The following is an 18893-nucleotide window of genomic DNA, read 5'->3' as shown; positions in this document are numbered from 1 at the left end:
TCGTTGTCAGTATCAAGCCAATTTTAGGACTACCGCGGAGGCAACAGGGAGGCAACCGGAGGCAACAGGGTTAGCTAATCCGGGCAAGGTCAGCCACGTGACCATGTCACGGATGATCCCACTAGAGTGCGTGCGTTTCATATCCATCTCTCTACAATCCGTGGTACAGTGGGTTGGAGGACTCCCAGTTGATATATATCAGATCACGTGAAAATTTATAGATAGCGAAGGAAAATCGTTTGCCAGTGGTTAGTGAAAAATATGACGTTCAATACAAAACCGTATCTCGTTTCTTTAATTAAAGGGCTGATGCAAAAATCTACGTCAACATTCCCGTCTTCGAGTAAACTGCGAAGTCACGTGCACAGAGATATCTGACCTGCTATGTAATCGCGATTAGCAAAGCAGCGAAGGCAATCTAAAACAATACGTAAACATTTAGGTACTTTCGGCTCTTCGATCTCACTCATTAGCAATTCTACGTCCATTTCATTTGACTTCATTATTTTGCATAACGAATTTCGAAGCTAATTGACAATAGATAGTCAGTGACTTGCGGACACCCACGGAAAACCTAACATTTTCTATGATTCTTTGCCACTCTTCCAATGCCATAGCGCCTTCAATGGCATAACAAAGAAACGGTGGAAATCGATCACAAGACCGTGGCAACAACTGAACTAGAGGATGAAACGACGCCAAGAGACAGGTTTCGATTACAGCAAGTACGAAGGGCAGGGCCTAAAGAAAGTCATTATATTTAACGTCATTAACTCGATCTTAATTAACCATACAATGGCATGATAAGGCGCGCCATCGAAGAGTCCTATCAACTGCGAGCACCAATCCACGGCTACAACCTCCTTCTTCGGGCTCCATTCGCTCTCGTCACATGTCTCTAGTGAATCTAGAACTTCCTTCCAAATTCGCTCTGCTCTTTTATCGTCAAACGCTAAAGAACCAGCCAATGAATTAAGGGTCTAAAACAATCCAGTTCCTACCTTGATTCACTCTACCTTCTTGGTCTTGCGCTATCGCCCATTCCATAACTGGTTGGAGATAGTTCAGTTGAAATTTTTTCGCCTTTACAAGCAAACACCGTTGCCGAAACTCAAAATTCTGACAGAAACAGCAGCTTAATTAAATTGAAAAGCAAATGATATCGTCAGGCAACGTTTAACCTGATCTGCAGAAGCTGAAAAAATGATCTCTGCAGGTAAGTAGGCCAAACAAGAAGCCAAGACACCGTTCATCTCAGAATTCTGCAAAGAAAGGCTCAGCTAATATATTATAAACAACAAGCCAATAATCTGAATTTACATCCAACAAAGCGGGCGTAGATTCAAAAGAGCGATAAATCACAGTTGTAGCCTCGATTAGTATATCCTGCATGGCTTTCACCAAACTGTTCCGAACTTTTAAGGCACACTGCAGCCCCTTCAAAGCCGCAATACAAAAATTTGCTGAACTAGCATTTGTTCCCTGCAAAAAATGCTCAAAATTCCTTCCCCTCGTGTTTCTGAAAGACACTACCAAAAAGCGAGGAAGAACGACGCTTTCAATAAACTGGCGAATGTCCGCTGAAGATAGGTCACGGCAAAGAAGCCAAAGAGAATCCAAAAAGACCCTCTCGCACTCAAACTAGAAGAATTTAAAAATTCGTACTGCAATTTCTAGCGCTACCATACAAATGTCTAACGGAAAGTTGGAAGAAACGCTTCGGCACGAGAAGCTGCCGAGAAAAATCTCGTACGTTTCCGGAAGAAAGTTGACGAGCAGCGAATGTCGTGCAAGCTACTTTGAGTGACTCTGATTCTAACATGATCATTCCATTAGGTATTTGTAACTTGGAGCGATGGACGTACGTTCATTTATCGCCGTCGACAGAATACTGCTCCAGTCAGTAGAGGGCAGCTTTTCTTGACTTCCTAAAGCTGACAACAACAGCTCTACAACGGCAACGCCGCGAACATCTGAAACGAAGAAAAAATTTGCCCATCAAAAAATTAATAAAATAGACAAGAAGATTTGCGCAAACCGCTTTTGAGAATATTAAAGGCGGCACGAACAAAGCTTGTCTCCGGTAAATAGCGACAGTCAGAAGGCACTAGTAGAAAATTGAAGGACATCATTGAAGCATGAACATACGTACACCTTTAGGGCCCTACCTGAAGTGCCAACGCAACGAACATCAACTGCTCGAGCAAATAACCCTATGCTTGACGCAGCGACCGCGCATGTCGCCGAGTCTTCAGCAGTCAGCCACCCCTTTAAACTCCTTAGCAGTTCGCGCAAGTTGAAAAGTGACTTTGATGGTAAACGAGTCGCCTAAATGAAAGGCCTTCTCAACTATATCGATACCATAAAAGAAATATAGTCAAAATACATTCGACTTTGAACAGCAGCCGGCGGATCCGACTAATCCGTATAAAGCTGCTTTGCAGGATTCTGACAAACTCTAAACGTACGTACGGCAAATCCTAGATCAAGGAACAAGCTGTTCTACCCTATCCGCTTTTATTGCTGATTGCCATGTCTTAGTGATATCTTGAATCGCTGCAGTGCTCTCTTCGTGACCAAGCGCCACCAGTTCGTGAAGGAAAGTGCCAAAGATGAAAGAAAGGAGATGATGATCCTAGAAACTATCTATAACGCGTCATACCCATAAATTGATTAACAAAATCTCTACTTTTGTGTGATTCGTCAGTAGACCAGAAACTGAGCGAATATCGTCTGAGGTAAACTGTTTTTCTTTGTACAAGTGAATGGCGCTTTCCGATAAAGCAAAATAAGAGCACTAAAATTAAAAATTAAGAACGATGAACAGCACGCATTGAAATTCTAACGTAAAAGAGATTCGGCAGCGGAACCGACTTTGACACGTCGCTGAGAAAAAAGCGCAGATCGCCACAAATTTCCTTAATCTTTACTACAAGTCCAGACGAGGTAACAAGAGCGGCAGAAAGATGAGAGAATGCAAGAATCGCCGCAAAGCTAAAAGAAGAAAAATGGCACACTAACGCTGCAGCCCATGAACCTCAGAATACCTTTTGTTTCTGATGGCAAGAAATATCTCATCCACTATGGATCGCGTGATCTATAGGTGTATGTTATAGAAACCCAACTAAAAGTACTATGGCAGAACCTCCTCTAGTTGACAAGATAGCAGCCTAAAGAAAAAAGTTAGCAACGCAAGGAATGCCGCCGCCGCTGACTACAAACATTTCACGATAAAGAGACCGCAGAATCCGGCCGAGGCTCCAACAGCAAGAAACGTCAAGAGCAGAAAGAAGAGAAATCTGACTGCTAAAAAGAAACCAACCTTTTTCTCCACGCGCGCGGATGCCCGTCTTACCACTGCTCGCCAATGGCTGACGTCTTCTCCATCGTGCCTAATCCGAAGCGACGAAGACTCTCCAAAACTTGAACAAGCCGTTCGGGTAAGCATTGCAACAGATTTAGAGAAATTTCCGCCAGACACAGCGCAGCAGAAGATCGAGCGACAACCGACGTCGCTCGACTGTTTCCCTTGACGCACATCTTCACGACGTCGCTTGATACAGGCACATAATTTGAGTCCAAGACAACGAGGAAAGTATCGACGACAGCGCCAATCCATTCTGACTTGGATCGCGACGACATCACGTCGTCGGAACTCTCCAAGACGGCACACGCCAAGCCGCAAAAAGCGAAAAGAGAATTGGCCTGAACGACGGATGTGCCCCTGAGAAGATACGGCATCAACAGTTTCGAATGCAAATCTCCTGTACTCGTTACCTTGATGCTGCCACTAGTTTCTCTTTGAGATGATTGCAAGCCCTCAAAAAAAGAAAATGACAAATTATGATAACGTGTTCCAAAAGAGTCTACCATTCAAAGGCCGTACACCATTCTTCGTCGGTAAGACGTGCAACGTCCTTTTCCTTCTTCACGGATATTTCTGCCTGACGACTCTCTGCAACAGCTGTCACGTCACCTTTCATAAACGTTAACCAGGCGTCAATAAGTGACGCCTGATGCATCCAGTCAAACGACACGATGTCAACCTTGAAAAATATTCTTTTAGAAGGCAGCTCGCCGTGTTTACTCACTTCATTCAGAAAGCCGTTGAGCAAGCGAGTGTAGACTCTAGCTAGAGCGACTTTGCTTTGATACGTCTCGCTGGCTTCGGATGTAAAACACAACATAAGACCGGCTAAACATGAAACATTAGACAACGATTCTACTACACCACACTAAAAATTAATGTCACCTGCGTAATATTTCGACATTCCAGGACGGGGTGGTTTTTCGTAGAGTCGCTGCAAGTGGACGGCTAACGAGCGCAGAGTAGAAGCACTCGTTGCCTTGCTGGCCTCCAACTTCTCGGCTGTCCTGACTATACCGCGAGGCATGTTCTTTAGTTCGTGCCGAAAGGCGTTGCAAGCAAAGGCGTGAAGACCTACAGTTTTCCAGAAAAGGGTTAATTAACGGACATTAATAATTAAGAAAAATGTCCGCACCGTCTCTCGACTGCTGATTAAAACCCGCCAAAAGATGGGTGAGAAGAACACCAGGTATGGACGGGCGATCCTTTTGGTCATCTTCGTCTTCGTCGTCAGTAACTGTTAGAGACGCCGCTAGTGTCCTGCTCACGCTTTTCAGTACCTGCTTCTGAAGCTAAAAAGAAAAACGTCTCGCTACAAAACGATAGCGGAAACCCTCACACACCAGCGATGGAAGAAGATCAAACTTCAGACAGCTAAGTGGCAATTCCGCCAAAGCTGCATAAGCTTCATTGGCGATACATAAGAGCGGATTGAGCGCCACTTCCCAAAGAGCTCTCACGACACTATCAATAAAATCCTGCGCAAAAGCATAACGTAATCGCGAAAAAGACGCAATTTACTGGCTTTCCTACCTCGTCTTCACAGAGCTCAAAGGTTACTTTCAAGAGCGAGCACGCCTGCTTCAAGAGCAAAGGACGTCGGTCTTTCAGTACTTTGCTAGCAAGAGATGACCACGCCGTGGGCAAGTCAATCACGTCGGCAAGACAAAGAAACTTAAGAGCTTCTATAGTAAGTGCAGCCGGTTCGCAAGGTGCAAGAGGATCGCGAAGCGCGGCATTCAATATACGAGAAAGGAGACCGACTAAATCAGCACCATGCTGACTTGCTCTATTGGTAAAGAAACATCACACGTGCTCAAAGCAACGTGCACGACATGACTTACCTCAGTCGGCACACATCTAAAATGCAAGCCGCTTGAGACAACTGAAGTTCGTAGTTTCGTGAACGTTCGATGGGATCACCGTCACTAAAGCCAATAGGACAGGCAGAGAGAACTTGGAGAAGGTAAGGAAAAATTCGGTCCTACAGTTTACAGTGTAAACACTTACGACAGGAGATCTGTTTGCAAGGCTGTTTACCTGCTTTTGCCACAAAACGCCGATCAGTCGAATAGACAGAGGCTGAAGACGTTTATTCTCCGCGAGTTTCTGAAGACTCCTCAACACTGGTTGAACAGCAAGCCGGTGAGTTGCCAGATCAGGTATTGAATACATAATGTGTAGTTTCACTTCGGGAATCGATTCGAGGTTCAGCTGGTAAAGGAAGAGATGAAGAAGCGACACAGACTGCACAAAAAAATTGATAATAACCCGTAAACTTCAAACGCATAATAAATTGACCTGAGCTGGGTCTGAAAGAGCGACTGCCTTGAGAAATTGTAGCACCTTTGGTCGAGCTTCGTCCAGAGGAGAGGAAAACAGCGCGGCTCCAATAAGTACAAAGTAGACGGGAACAGGCTTCTGCCGGTAAGCTGGCATCATTTCCATCAACTTCGATAACCACTCCACCGTGCTGATACGACTATAGTGCAAATAGTGTAAAAGCGTCGAAAACCACCCCTTTCATCATGCCCTTAGCCTCTTACTTCGTCAGCAGGCCATGTAGTGTTCGGCAGCAAACGTCCAGAACTGGTAAAAGAGAGCCCACCTTTATGTCACAGTGTTCAAAGTCTCTTTCGGCTGTTTTCGCGAAGTCTCCTTCCTGTCGTTCATCGTCTGTATGCGATATCGCCTCTACGGTGGAAAGAAGTTCCGTTGCCAATGAACGTTTGAACAACGCATTTGATTCGCCAAGAATTGTCTCGCTGGTCTTTGGACTCACGACGACGATAGACAGAAGTGGGTAGACAAGCAAAGACAACAAGCGAAGGCAAACGCTTTGGCTGTGATCAACAAATGCACTAATCACGCGCTGACCTTCAATTACAAGTCAATATACCATTTCAAGTCAAGCTGTGCAACTCACCTGTTTGTAGCAATGCTATCTGCTCGCTTTCAGGCGCTCCAAGCAAAAGGTAAGCTAAGACAAAAAGGGTTGTGCGCAAATCTATATTCTTTATAAATAGAACTTTGAATTAAGCATGACAATCTCAGACTTGTGATACCTATTCCTACCTTAGCACCCACGTCCAGCAACTTGTCAATGAGTGGAAGCAGAAAGGCGACTGACAACCCCTCGGATTGCAATTCCAGACACTGTCTCAAAAGATGAGACAACACTTTAGGACAAAACACTTTACCTACAATAAAAGAATTGCGCGCATCAAGTGTTTATACTTATCACCACGCACGTACAGAATGGTGGATGGCGAAGAAGCCATTCAACGAAAAGCTGGAGTTCCAGCGTCAATTGATTCAGCACCTCGCAGCTTTTGCTCTAATAAGACAAAGCTCAAAAGATCATTTGGAATCGACTAATTAATTACTGCACCAAAAAGAAAAAACGTGCACGGAGGAGAAAGGTCAGAATTCCAACTGAAACTGGCTCCACCTGATCCCATTCAGTTGACCGACTCACGAGCATTTCATCTACGATGAGCAAGAGAGTAGAGTGCAAACAAGACGCTGCCAACTGATGAGCAGAAGTTTTCACAACTTCAAAGAAAGCGTAAGTGAAAAACGGTTCAAGCATGACAATCAGAAAAGGCAAATACCTAAAATCGTCACTCTTGAAGTGACGCCAATACTAAGTATCTCTCTTACTTTGCCTCTAGGCGAGAATAGGCAAGTTTAATTTCCATCAGCAAAACAGGCCACACGTCTCCGCCACTGTGGCAATTCAGAAGCATCACAAAAGGATGAGGACGCGTTCTGCAACAGAAATAGCAGCACTCACGCTAGGCTAACAACTCAAGGTATTGAACCAAACCTAGATCCATAGGTACATTTGTACTCGCCAGTCCGATCAACGCTTCGCTGAACTTGCCGCACGAGCATAGCCGCAACTGACTTCACCACATAGACTCCTCCGTGGCTGTGTACACATAGAGATACGGCAAAATAAAGGAGACGCCTCTACCACGGTAGTCTAGTATCCGTGCCTCTACATACCGGTACGTACTTGCATGCTAATCATGGTCAAAGTAGACTCATAAAGTAAACTTCAAAGTTTTTAGGCACGTCTGTGCAATTTGGGCAAGTGCATAACTCCAAGCTCTAGTCTATTTCGTGATGCCTAAAACTTCTGAACGGTAACTGAAGATCAAAATGCTACGTACGCTTCATTCTCAGTCTAACCATACGCACCAAGACAGAACACGCCTTGTTCTTACTGGCACATGGGCGTGACGTTGACGAGAGCCAGAATTGCCTCGCGGCAATCGAGTAGGCCATCTTCAACGAGTCGGACGACTCCGCTGCAGCAAGCGTCGGCAACAATTCTATTGCTGCTTTGGCACCCCCCAACAAGAGATGAAAATTCGTTCGACTGAAGAAATGCTTATCGAGTCGATTAGCCGAACTTGCTTTCGTCCGTTACCTCTTTCACCCCTTTAGGATTTATTTTGTGACGTTGACAGACCTTCAGAACAATTTCTGCTACAGCCTAAAGCAGAGATGTAGTGTAAAAGCAAGGAAAGCGTAAAGAGAACCTCGAGTGACCGGACTTTTGCCATTTTGTCTAGCGCACGTGAAATTGTGCTTCCAAACCCCGGATAGCCTCCAGTAAAAATGACCTCAGAAGGCGACACTGCACTTTCTCCGGATACAGATGAAGACGAATGGCTGGCTGTAACGTTTGACAAAACGCCGGCAGAGTCGAGGCCGCCGGGCCGCTTTCAAGTGGACGTCGATTCGCAATCGGTGACGCAGCTCGTCATCCGTTGGCTGGACGCGTCGCTGGTCACCACGCTGGAGAAAATCGAGGACTTTCACGCAGAAATGACAGCCCTTTTTCCTTCTACGACCGCAGCGAGCCTCCCTACGCTGCCGAAAAGACCAACGGGAATTTGGAGCTATCTCTCCTCATTCTCCATTCCCAAGACAACGTGCGCCGACTTGGAAACGTACCTTAACGACATGACAACACGCTATCCGCAATCCGTTGTTAGGGAGAAATTATTTGGCGTTTCCTCGGACGACGACCAGTACCTTATGTCACTGAGCGATTTCAATAAATCGCGAGCAGATTTGAGCGCGGAGGAGGCGAAACGCAATTTATTTGAAGTACTTGAAATGCGAAACGGTGCCAAAACGTCAGACGACGTAGCCGCTTTGTATGCAATCGAAGACGAAGCGATTCAGGAGTTCGATAAGTGGGAGTTGAAGTTGCGCGAGCTCGACGAGAGACCGTTTGACGACTTGAAAGACATTGAGCATAGCAAGCGCATGTTTCATCGCGAGAGAAGTCTTGACAAGGGCCTCGGGAAAGATGAACAGCTCGAGGCCGTTGGCGAAGAGCATGAGGCAACTCAGGAGTACGTTCGCGCTCAGCAGAATTTACTTGATTTGAAAGAGGAGAAGTTCGTTGCGTTGATCGATCGTACTGTAGCATGTATTCAAAGAATGGCTGAGGATCGCGAGCGCTTTGATGATTGGACCCACTGGGGTCAAGATCGGTTGAGCGTTTACGAGGAAAAGTTGGTGAATTTGACCGTTGAGCTTCTGAAAGTGCGACTTAAGAAGCTGCGCTTTCTAAAGGACGAGAAATTGCTGGACATTGCCTTTGTCAAAGAAGGAGAGGCAAACTTTAAAGAGAGCGTTGAGAAACTGGAGAAAGCTTTCTATGAGCTGCATATGAAATGGTTAGACGTCTCCTTGATGTGTCTCGACGAGCAGGAGAAGCAGGTGAAGTACGCCATGAAACGGCTAGACGGGGAGTCGAATGCATTGGAACGGCTCAAGAACAAAGAAGGAAAGTTGTCTAGCCACAAATCGAACTTGCGAAATCAAAAGGTGAGTTTTCGGTAGGCAAGCTTCGATTTTACGAAGCGTGTTTGGTTTAGAGAGATTGCATAAAGTCTGGCAAGACGGGAAATTATAGGTGGATTTACGACGAGAAGAGTAGTTCAGGTAGTCTGGCTCTATCGAAGGTATAGGAAGTAAATTTTCCTGTGAAGCTTTTGACTCACCTCGAGTGTTGTGTAGAGAAAAGAATTGGACAAGCAAGAGCTGGAAAAGGAGAAGCAGCGAAAGGCTGAAGAAAGGAAACGAGCAGTTGAACGAGTTAGGACGTTCATTCAGGTATACATTGTATGAATGAGATTCGTCACTTCTGACGTCACGTTTCAGAAAAATCCGACTCCCGTTGTCAAGAAACCGCCACGCTATCTCCCACCGTCGCAATTAAAACCGAAGAAAGAGTACAGGAAGACGACTCCATCAACTCCTCACTCATCCATCATGACAGGCTCGATGGCATCTATTCGAGCCTCGGCAATTCCTTTCAAAGCGAAGGCGAAACCGCTAGCTAGCAAACGCTCGACCAAGAAGGAGGATAGTTCACTACCTCCAGTGATATCGCCACCTCCACCAGAGATTGAGTCAAGAGTGGCTGCCAGTCTATCTGGCATCCCTCCTCCGCCGCCGCCCTCCGCTCCTCTACCTGCGCCGCTGCCACCGCCGCCGCCACCGCCGCCGCCACCGCCGCCGCCTCCACCACTTGCTCCGCCGCCACCGCCGCCACCCGCTATGACTGCAGTCAGTGGATCGTCGCCCGCAAATAAGAAGAAACCAAAACCTGTGCCGCGAAAACCAAAAGAAAAGCCCTCGCGTTCTAGTGAAGGGGGCATCGATCTCAGTAGCATAACGGCGGCGAGAGTGACTTTGAAGAGAACAGGCTTGAAAGACGGCCTTACTGGCGATACGGATGTCATGAAGACGCTCATTCGAGCGAGCGGTATGAAAGGCAAGACGATTCCCGAGGAGTTGAGTCTGACTCAGACGAATTCCGACGTGTTGGCAGCGGCAATGGAACGAATCAAACCATTCACGTCCGGCAACTCCGATTCGGAGTCGGATAACGACGACGAGTGGTAAGAGCAAAGTAAAAAGATATGCATGTACTGTATCTAGCTTGTTTCTTATCGCGGAAAGTTGGCTTTATTTTTTAGGAATCGACTTACGCGTTTAGAAATGCATTGAGTTGCTGAGTTGTTTCCGTATCGATTGTTTGCATTAGAGAATCGAATTGTACCTGACCGATTTCTGATTGAAGTCTCTCCATTTTCGTCTTGAAGTAGTCGCGCAAGACGATCGTGTGAACGGGATCAGCTGCCTTCAGCTGTCGCCGTCGAAAGAAAAGTCAGAAAAGAAAACGTTCTGTCAAATTTTTCCTTACCTTGACTCGTCGTACGTACTCCTCCGTGCCGTCGCTTTCGTCGTCCTCGTCTTCGTCCTCGTCTGGCGTTCGAACAAGCAGAGCGCTAGTCAATCGCAATAAAAGACGCATGCGAAGGTTCAGTTATCCATAAGCCTACTCGTATACTCGTCCACTTTCGTCGCATCGATGCACAGAATGTAGGGCAGTATTGCAGACGTCGATTATGGCAGGAAATTGTTCCAAAACGCCGCTATGACGTAACCATATGACCATCATCAGTATTGAAACGAAAACGCTGTTTACCTAATTCCACTGGTCAAGAGAGAACTCATTGCCAGTCCAGTCAATTTCCTGTGCTTCAATTGCACCATCGATTCAAACTATAGCAAACGCACTTGACGCAAAAGTAATCACTACTGCGAAGAACTGACTCGAGAGAGCCACAGGTCCAGCAAGGTGGTCAAGACGAGTGTGCTCTAATAAAGGTAAGTCAAAGCTACCCAACGTGTCTTGCAAGAAGTACCTCTCGATGAAGCCCCGTGGCTAGCTCCGAAATTAGTTCGGAAAACACAGTTACATTTTGTAGAAGTAACCGACCAACAAGGCATAGGTAGTTCGTAATGGTAGCTGAAGAAGTTCGGCTCTATACCGAGAGAGATACAAGACGTGCAATGATCAACTTCTCTCTGATTACCACATCTCCAAACAAATTTGCCAGAACGTTCTTCAGAAGAGGCTTGAATAAAGATGGTACGACGTCAGGAAGCGAGCAAACGAGGTCATCCGTTATCTGCACAAGACGCTATATTATATACCAGTAGAGAATAGTGCCCGGTACCTGCATGAGCACAACTATGCCTTCGTCCTTGACGTTGCGCAAAAGGCTCACAAAATGAGGCAGGAGGATATCGAAGTACGTCTGTGGTAAAATCACATTTAGTCTTGAAAACACGTAGGTGTCATTCTCCACCTGAACAAAATCAGACGGTCCAAGAAGCACATACGAAGTAATAATTCTTAGACACACGCGCAATCGCTCCGATCCCAATTCTTCTCATGCAAAAAACAACGCTTAGCCAATACTAATTCTCATGGATGCGTACCTAACAGAAGAGACATTCTGCCAAAAAGGTGAAGAATTTCAGGTGTTAATCGAGGAGAGAAAAGCAAAAGCACATGCCTAAAGATAGCAATAAAAATAAATTGTAGTCATTATCTCGGTGTAATCACCACAAATCCAATGCATCGTCCAGCAGGTAAACATGAGCCGGCTTCGAAAAGGATTGAAGCTATGTAAAGATATATGTACTATATTGCACCTACCTGATCCAAGTCAGTGCCATATTGAATAATTGGTAGAACGAGAGGGTAAAGTTGAACGGAAGTAACGCCTAGAGCCTGTTCTTGGACAACAGACTAGGTTCAAAATCCAAGAAGAGATTCCGCGTATTACCTGAACGAGGTATCGTAGGGTGCACACTATGTTAGTTCTGAGGAGATTATGATCAGCCGATTTTTCCCACAGTTCCGGAAGGTAATGAATTAGGGCGTCAGAGTAGGGACGAATCTGCGAAAAACTTCGTCCCTTTGTAGCAGAACAGGAGGAACTGTGTTACCTCTGGTCCCACCCGCTCAATCAGGAGAGAAAATGATCGTAGCACGTGCATCTAACCAAGTGAGAGCATGTGAAAAAGTAGAAGACTTTACGCCATTTCTCACCTTAGTCTCGCATTCTTCCACTTCGTGTAAAAGTTGAAATAAAAGTGCCGAGGTGCTTTCAAGAAACTGTCAAAGAAAAACGTCTAAAAGGAAGATGATTTAGCCTCTGATGCACTAACAGGAAGAAATTGCTCAGTTCGAAATTCGTACTCATCAACAGCTAAAAAACAGTCTAATGAAAATGACCTACTGGAACAAATGAAACCGTCTTCACCGTCTTGGAGAGACATGGTGGCTGTAAGGCGAGTCTAGAAAAAAATACCATACAGCAAGATCGTTTTGAACATACTTTCCGTACCACTAAATCCTCATTGGGATCAAGGCAAGTAACAAGTGCCTTGTACAACATTGGTCTCAAATCAATTGACATGTTCACGCCAACCCACTGACCCATAAGCCAAATAATCCGTCGTCGAACGATTTTGAGGCTACAAACGCACACTGAAAAGTGGGAGGGTTGACGTCGACGATTATTCAAACCTCGGATTTCTATTTCCTAAGTCTCGTATCAAGTGATTCGAGAACAACTCGTTGTAGTCAAAATCTTCAGACAAATCGTAGCATACAAGACCCGCTGCATTGTACACTGCAAAGTAAGAACAACAGCTACAATGAAAGATTTGTTTATTCCATTTCAAACATCTATAAAACCTGCTTCTTTTATGAGGACGGCTTGACTATCTGTCGGGCTAATTTCTCCTTCGACTTGCTTTATCATGTCTACCAGTGTCGAGCAGAGAGAAAGACGAAATTCCGAAAACAGAGAGACAAACAGAGCTTCAACGCAAGGCTAAAAATAAGAAGTAAAAAAGTAGAAGATACAGGTCGCACTACTGATAGTACTCACCCTAAGGCTGTACTTCCACGCCTCGCCAGTTTCCTGAATAGCTGCAAAAAAAACGTTAAAGCAACGGACGTGCGCTTATAGAACCTACGCACCAAAGTCTTCAGGGTTACAATCCCAATCATCAAGCTCCTAGTCAATCAAGCTCTTGCAAATTGTTCTGAGGCATTGCTGAAGTTACGCTTACTTCTTGAGTCAAAGGTAGGTAGCGAGTTACAAGGCGATGGCACAGATCAACAAGAGAAGAATAATTAAAGTAAGCCAATTTGACCTAAAAACAGAAAATAAAAACGGGAAAAGAGAGCGCGTGCCAAGAGACACTTGAGACCTGAAAAGCTTGAATAACTAAGGGATTCGGCGGAGCTAGAAAGAAACACGGTGTCAATCTAACAAAACGCCTATCAAAGTCCCTCACCTTCATTTTTGTCTTTTGGTGGCCTGTAATGATCGCAATCTAAGATGTTCTTCATCAAAACTAAACAATTGACAAGAAATCTTTCAAACAGAAGTCCTAAAGATGCACGAAGGAATCACAACAGCGGACAATTTCAAACCAGTTTTTCTAACGGTACCCGAGAAAGCTTCATTAAAGGCAAAATGAGCGGCATAGTCAAGTGACTGCTTTAGGAAGGGAATGAATTCTGTAACGTTTCCACTTTGACCGTCAAGTAACTGAAAAAAAAGAGTAAGGAAATGCACAAAATAGAAAAAAGGTCCTACCACTTTAGTGAACAGAATAAGAGTCTTCTCTACTAATGATTTAGCGTCATGAGTGTCACGCAGCTGAGATCCTGAGAAAAGGACATCAGGTGTGTAATAAGGTAAAGGTTTTGGCTTGCTTGCGTACTGAGCTCTAGATAAGGTGCCGTCCTTTCGATCAATTGCGAAATAAAAGACTACACGATTCCAGCCAGTATTGCAAAAAACCTAATGCTAAATTATAGGAATACTCACTTGAGGACCTTCTCTATTACTGAAATCTTCAAACCCATTCACAAAGAGAAGTCGCAGAACTGCAGAAGAAGGCCAATACTATAAAGGTCAAGCATCTATTATAGCCTATTTCTTTCTACCTTTCAAAGACATTCTTGCATTTTCTAAGCTAATTGACAGCTGACTGAATTCAACCGTTCTTCCATTGACCAATCCAAAAACCGTCTCACAATGATGACTCCACAAAGTGAGCATAAAATCAAACACGTTTTCCGTCAGCTGCTCCCACCCCAAAAGATCACACAACTTTGACTCAAAGAAAAAGCCAACTGTTACTTGGTGAAAAACTTTTCTTCCCGCAGCAAGTCTCTTTGAAGCCAATGCACTCGTTACGTGTTTAAATGCAAACAGAGATCCGTTCTGGACTGCGGGATCGGTACTCCTCACGCCCTGTAGTTTAATTGATGGTGAAATGGCTCCCTAAACTCCAAGTACTTCGCTTCTCACGCCAATGAGTGTCGGCAAAAGAGCTGGCCAGTCGTGAGGACAATCTTGGCGAGCTATACGCGCAATGAGCACGGCAACTTGAGTTGCAAGCTATAAAACCGGAAATGAATGCTACGACAGTGCATGACAATACAGAGACATAAGGTACCTGTTTAATAGGTTCGTTGAGGCAAAGCAGCAACTGAGACCTGAGCGCCGCCTTCTCGTCTTCACTCAAAGCACTTGAAGAAGAGGTTGGGTTAGAAGAAACAGACTAACTAGATTGCCCATGTCTGGCCTCGCCTCCTTCACTTAGTGGAAGGAATTACGTCAATGGATCAGAGCCGTATACGGCTCTGGCTCAGCGTAAATAAATTAAAAGAGAATCCTTTTCAATTTTAATTTCTTTGCGTGTGTGCCCCAGCTACATGCAACTACTCAGGTTGTAGTTCAAATTTTTCGCTGCCGAGGTTTCTGTTAGGCGAGCCTACGCCTAGATGTGCAGGTGTGCATGTCCTACTGGGGTGCCGACTTTCGCCAGTAGCGATCGATGCCGTTTTTCAGGTACAGAATGGCCTGCCATCGAACGTTAAGCTCAAGCGAACAATTTGTATACGCCGCCTAAGGAAGAAAAGGGTGAACGCCGAAGCGAAAACCAGGGGAGAGTCGCGGACTAACGAATAACGAAGGGTAGAAGCCTCGATGGGTCTCCCAGGCCTTCAATTGGCGTTCAGCAAGCTTGAAAACACTCGGCTCCTGACTAGCAGCTCGCGACAAGACTTCGACCACTTCTCGTTCCATTTTTACAGATTCTAACGCGCGCTATAGTTAACTGCAGGAACCTGTCCCTGTTTTCGCCCGGTTCGCCGGTTCGCCAGCGTTCGCCGAGAAAGCCGATACGGCGAAGCTGCAGATAAAGAATGCCTTGTTCCAATCGCTGAAGGTAAACGCTAAGAAATCGTAGAACGTTTTCACAGCCACGCCGCGCCAGCGACCCACACGCACGAACGCATACGTCTCACGTACAATTAATTAATCAAAATGACGGGATCACTCCGCCTAAAATCACCGCTCTTCAGCTCGCGACGATGTCACATAGTGTGACGTCATAAATATAAATTTATGATATTACGTTGCCACACATTAATAATACATGCATGTTCCCCTAGCGATTCTCTGCGGTTGATGCTGCTATTGCCTTTAACATAAGCATACATGGCGTCTCTGACGTCACTAGCTTCGTATCGCTGTGAGTGTTGTCGCACAGAAGCGTGTTGTTTCTGTAAAGTAGCCTTACATTTCGGTACCACTTCAATTACTGTTGTATGCATGTTTTCCGCTTTCTCGACGCGGAGCGCTTTGTCTGTCGTAGAGTCGCGTATCGTCCTTCTATGTCCTCGACGAGTTCGTTGCTTCGTGCTTGGGCTAATCGGGCGCTTTTGACGTTGAATGCGCACTCACGGAGGCGGCTGCCGCTCTGCGACGGCTTGCGGCGCTCTGCGACAGTCTAGTTGCTGAGTTTGTATGGAATATTTCGTTAAAGATAGATTGGGCGGTGCATGGTGTTGTGACGTGCAAGAAAGGGCGAGAAAGGGTTTCAATTCTAAAAAAAAACTGAGCTGTGGGGTCTAAAATAAGGTCACTGTCTAGCATTCCTATGTCCTTGTAACGTTCGATTCGGTGACGTCACGTAACCTCACCTTACAATTTTCTTTTCTAGCTCGTGCAGAGCCGGCAGCGCATGCAGGGCCCTCGACTAGTCGATTTTGACGCCTCGTCGTCGGGCGTTGCCGGCGTTTCGGACCCATGCAGCTCGCCAACATTATGACGAAACCATTAGAAGACAAAGAAAGATGGGAAACCCCCGCAATCGGATTAGGAGCAGCTATCCAAGAGGTAATGAATCTTAGTTAGCTTCCTCGTCCCGCGACGCATGAGTCACTGTTCAGGTTCATAGTTGTAGGCGTTCGTATGCATGCATGTACTTCTAAGAAAAGGAAGATAAGTGGGGCAAGGTCCATGCAGAACCAATTTAGAGCCCGTATTTTACCGATTAGTAATCCGCACGGTGAACATCTCGTGCCTCTCTTTATCTACATTGTAACAAACCGCTACGGCTTTAGAGAAAGTTTGTGTGCAAAATATTGTAGCAGTGGCTGTCTACCCGCTAAAATACGGTATCCACTTGCCTTTTTCAACTTGTCGCGCTCGTTTTCGACGGCGGCGATTTAGCGCCGACGGCGACGACGTTGACGTTGAAACTCGCTCTATTTGTTCGCGACAAGTCGCACGTACGCCGAATTCTTTGAAACGTCGAAAATGATGACGTGCATTCGGAATTGAGGTTGCATGAAAGACGTTCCGACACAGCCTGAATGATTGGATGCACGGGCGCATGACGTAGTTACGACTGACGTAAAGTCCTCTAAACGATGCAAGTTCCGGAATCTTTGGAGTTGCGCGAGCAACGCCCTATATCCGGCCCTATCCGGCCAGCTCTCGCAGTTTATAGCTTCTTTTGAGGTCACATCGCGTCCTTAGATCCTTAGACCGATGGAATATAGTGCTTCATTGTATCCTCGCGATCTCAGCCTCTTATTAATTTGAGGTTTTGGGCGTATAGGCGAACGAAGTCTCAGACTATATATAATGTGGCTGAAGCTAAGATGAAGCCACCGAATCTAGGCTGCGTGGTACGCGAGCCTCACGACAATTACCCATGCACTAAAATCACGACAAACAAGCGGTTACTGTAGCGAAGGGCGTCGCCGGTTACAGCATTGTTGCGATGCACCAGTCGACATGATGACATCGAATATGTAAAGTGTTCGTGACTAATTATAACTTGAAAGCACGGTGCGTTTCCCCCATTCCGTCACGTAGTAGATGGTTCCCATGCACAGGACACTGTACTTTCAGATCCATTTTGTGAGGTGTCATTTCCAACCCACAATTGGGTTTCCGTTGACAATCACGTTTCCGCTTCAATTCGTATAAGAGAGCAGTGCTCAGTCAGAGAACGACATCAAGTCAAAGTGCCGGAATGTTCCCTGAGATTCCCTCTATCGTCCTCATGCTTCTTCTCGTCTCTTCGACTTTGTCCCAAGAGAGACCCGGTCAAAGTGCGAGCAAACGATATAGAAACAATTTTTTTAAATTCGACTTCTAAAAGGTAAACGTTTGGCGCGATCTGATTCGTCCATTTGCTATGGTTATACGCATCGCTTGCGTTCGTACGACGTGACGCTTGACCCCGAAACTGACGTGGCCGAGCTCCGGTGTTGCCACATGCGGTCGATTATGAATTTAGCGCGTTGGAGAATTTTGGGTAGCGGCGGCACGAACGACCAGCTTCCGTACTGCTCTGACGTCGATGATGTTGATTTTGCGTGTTGGAAGTATGTGTCTCGCCTTTCTGTTCGTCTCTTTGTCAATGTGACGAAGTTGAGGGAAACTGGCGAAGCGACGTTTCTTTGCGGAACGGAACCCATGTCGGACGACGAGTTCACTCTCACGACGAAAATTCGCGTCACATCTCCAGGTAAATTATTTATTGTATTTATTTGATTCTGTAATGCACGTGCACTAGCTGCTCTGCCAGATTTGCCAACTCCGACACCGACTACGTTTTTCGTTGAGGAACTGAAACCTAAGCTACCGAGTAGTGACGTCATGCATGCAGTCTTCATGCACAACTATAATTAGTTTACTTTTAGATGTACTTGCATCGAATAGTTGCAGGTTGGATTTGAGTGATCGTGTTTCTAACGGCGTGGACAGTCAATGTGAACAAAAGAAGATTGTCACCTGCTTTGGAAATGTCTCTTCTCTTCTATGGACAGTCGGGAAAAAAAGTCGTTCGCGTCCTGTTGCTGAATGTGCGAACGCGAAATGTCCAGTCGAATCGTGCTGGAAAGTTTCAGCGAGCGAAGACGGTCTTGAGCTTCATCTCAGTCGAGAGAGGAAGTCAACGAAAGCGGCGTTCAGATGTGGCGAAGTTGCAGGTCAGTCGCAGTTGTGCTCTTTCAAAGCGGTGTGGGACTAAAAAGTATAGAGTTTTGTGTCTTCTGCAATTAGTTTGCATGTCTGATGTCACGGTGTGTAGAAGACTTTGTGATGGTTTCCTGACCATCGTTTAGCTACACAAAACACGAAGAATATGCATTTTTATCGCCCATTGGTGTATACGCTATTTCTCTGCCTCATTTCTTGGTGCATATTGCAAAGAAAATGCTTTTCAGTTTCGTGAGAAAATAGAGAAGTGCAGAGTTTTATTTATTTATTCATTCATTTATTTAGTTTTTTTAGGATTATTGCACTCTGAG

The 18893-nt window shown here is 45.6% G+C and overlaps 4 protein-coding genes across 7 annotated transcripts; 2 read left to right on the top strand and 2 right to left on the bottom strand.

The window, feature by feature from the left end:
* Window positions 1-192: 192 nt before the first annotated feature.
* Window positions 193-8005, bottom strand: LOC136192465 (focadhesin-like). 3 transcript variants are annotated; one of them, XM_065981091.1, is made up of 40 exons: window positions 7918-8005; window positions 7806-7871; window positions 7600-7754; window positions 7197-7301; window positions 7031-7138; window positions 6759-6981; window positions 6623-6704; window positions 6443-6567; window positions 6294-6381; window positions 5914-6244; window positions 5669-5849; window positions 5408-5614; window positions 5212-5351; window positions 4901-5156; window positions 4711-4845; window positions 4503-4659; window positions 4253-4441; window positions 4092-4195; window positions 3871-4046; window positions 3778-3819; window positions 3356-3724; window positions 3223-3306; window positions 3146-3170; window positions 3048-3097; window positions 2847-2994; window positions 2690-2797; window positions 2507-2635; window positions 2387-2458; window positions 2169-2328; window positions 2039-2107; window positions 1866-1973; window positions 1700-1815; window positions 1534-1641; window positions 1321-1482; window positions 1182-1262; window positions 1017-1119; window positions 795-952; window positions 580-741; window positions 467-527; window positions 193-418 (listed from the first exon to the last, which is right to left on the bottom strand). In XM_065981091.1, the coding sequence occupies exons 1-40, from the start codon at window positions 7939-7941 to the stop codon at window positions 357-359; spliced, it is 5229 nt and encodes a 1742-aa protein (XP_065837163.1). In that variant the 5' UTR covers window positions 7942-8005; the 3' UTR covers window positions 193-356. The 3 variants fall into 3 exon arrangements, with proteins under 3 accessions (XP_065837163.1, XP_065837162.1, XP_065837164.1); XM_065981090.1 differs by having other exon boundaries at window positions 1002-1119; window positions 7918-8004; XM_065981092.1 differs by lacking the exons at window positions 7806-7871; window positions 7918-8005 and having other exon boundaries at window positions 1002-1119; window positions 7574-7692.
* On the top strand, window positions 7984-10464 carry LOC136192468 (junction-mediating and -regulatory protein-like). The gene is made up of 4 exons (XM_065981094.1): window positions 7984-9220; window positions 9271-9357; window positions 9413-9508; window positions 9557-10464. Exons 1-4 carry the CDS (start codon window positions 7997-7999, stop codon window positions 10301-10303), a joined length of 2154 nt encoding a protein of 717 aa, XP_065837166.1. The 5' UTR covers window positions 7984-7996; the 3' UTR covers window positions 10304-10464.
* On the bottom strand, window positions 10333-15446 carry LOC136192467 (importin-11-like). Its single transcript, XM_065981093.1, has 35 exons — window positions 15247-15446; window positions 15089-15189; window positions 14738-14810; window positions 14590-14679; window positions 14419-14532; window positions 14223-14361; window positions 14104-14162; window positions 13997-14045; window positions 13870-13940; window positions 13722-13821; window positions 13565-13660; window positions 13478-13512; window positions 13337-13420; window positions 13245-13281; window positions 13153-13193; window positions 12957-13095; window positions 12786-12891; window positions 12604-12733; window positions 12520-12553; window positions 12425-12465; window positions 12306-12371; window positions 12203-12253; window positions 12040-12153; window positions 11910-11984; window positions 11817-11857; window positions 11690-11766; window positions 11557-11636; window positions 11425-11505; window positions 11281-11376; window positions 11110-11229; window positions 11018-11062; window positions 10890-10966; window positions 10744-10836; window positions 10605-10689; window positions 10333-10547 (listed from the first exon to the last, which is right to left on the bottom strand). The coding sequence occupies exons 1-35, from the start codon at window positions 15367-15369 to the stop codon at window positions 10386-10388; spliced, it is 2925 nt and encodes a 974-aa protein (XP_065837165.1). The 5' UTR covers window positions 15370-15446; the 3' UTR covers window positions 10333-10385.
* On the top strand, window positions 15391-18738 carry LOC136192470 (uncharacterized). 2 transcript variants are annotated; one of them, XM_065981098.1, is made up of 6 exons: window positions 15391-15511; window positions 16289-16464; window positions 17192-17690; window positions 17741-18109; window positions 18170-18229; window positions 18285-18738. In XM_065981098.1, the coding sequence occupies exons 3-6, from the start codon at window positions 17612-17614 to the stop codon at window positions 18611-18613; spliced, it is 837 nt and encodes a 278-aa protein (XP_065837170.1). In that variant the 5' UTR covers window positions 15391-15511; window positions 16289-16464; window positions 17192-17611; the 3' UTR covers window positions 18614-18738. The 2 variants fall into 2 exon arrangements, with proteins under 2 accessions (XP_065837170.1, XP_065837169.1); XM_065981097.1 differs by having other exon boundaries at window positions 18158-18229.
* Window positions 18739-18893: the final 155 nt, after the last annotated feature.

Source organism: Oscarella lobularis, chromosome 10, assembly GCF_947507565.1.
Source record: "Oscarella lobularis chromosome 10, ooOscLobu1.1, whole genome shotgun sequence".
Classification (NCBI taxonomy): Eukaryota; Metazoa; Porifera; class Homoscleromorpha; order Homosclerophorida; family Oscarellidae; genus Oscarella; species Oscarella lobularis.
This window is presented reverse-complemented; position numbering and strand designations above follow the sequence as displayed.

What these genes read in the sequence shown, in the direction of transcription:
- LOC136192465 (XM_065981090.1), bottom strand. Translation starts at nt 7,941, where the DNA reads ATGGCAAAAGTCCGGTCACTCGAG. An exon ending in AAATGTACCTATGGATCTAG is followed by an intron (nt 7,139 to 7,196) that starts GTTTGGTTCAAT and finishes TTTCTGTTGCAG; the next exon opens with AACGCGTCCTCATCCTTTTG. An exon ending in TCAGCCATTGGCGAGCAGTG is followed by an intron (nt 3,307 to 3,355) that starts GTAAGACGGGCA and finishes GTTTCTTTTTAG; the next exon opens with CAGTCAGATTTCTCTTCTTT.
- LOC136192468 (XM_065981094.1), top strand. Translation starts at nt 7,997, where the DNA reads ATGACCTCAGAAGGCGACACTGCACTTTCTCCGGATACAGATGAAGAC. An exon ending in CGAACTTGCGAAATCAAAAG is followed by an intron (nt 9,221 to 9,270) that starts GTGAGTTTTCGG and finishes TGTTTGGTTTAG; the next exon opens with AGAGATTGCATAAAGTCTGG. An exon ending in GTAGTCTGGCTCTATCGAAG is followed by an intron (nt 9,358 to 9,412) that starts GTATAGGAAGTA and finishes AGTGTTGTGTAG; the next exon opens with AGAAAAGAATTGGACAAGCA.
- LOC136192467 (XM_065981093.1), bottom strand. Translation starts at nt 15,369, where the DNA reads ATGGAACGAGAAGTGGTCGAAGTCTTGTCGCGAGCTGCTAGTCAGGAG. An exon ending in TTATTCTGTTCACTAAAGTG is followed by an intron (nt 13,822 to 13,869) that starts GTAGGACCTTTT and finishes CTTTTTTTTCAG; the next exon opens with TTACTTGACGGTCAAAGTGG. An exon ending in TTGAGCGGGTGGGACCAGAG is followed by an intron (nt 12,154 to 12,202) that starts GTAACACAGTTC and finishes AGTTTTTCGCAG; the next exon opens with ATTCGTCCCTACTCTGACGC.
- LOC136192470 (XM_065981097.1), top strand. Translation starts at nt 17,612, where the DNA reads ATGTTCCCTGAGATTCCCTCTATCGTCCTCATGCTTCTTCTCGTCTCT. An exon ending in CCAAGAGAGACCCGGTCAAA is followed by an intron (nt 17,691 to 17,740) that starts GTGCGAGCAAAC and finishes GACTTCTAAAAG; the next exon opens with GTAAACGTTTGGCGCGATCT. An exon ending in AATTCGCGTCACATCTCCAG is followed by an intron (nt 18,110 to 18,157) that starts GTAAATTATTTA and finishes CACGTGCACTAG; the next exon opens with CTGCTCTGCCAGATTTGCCA.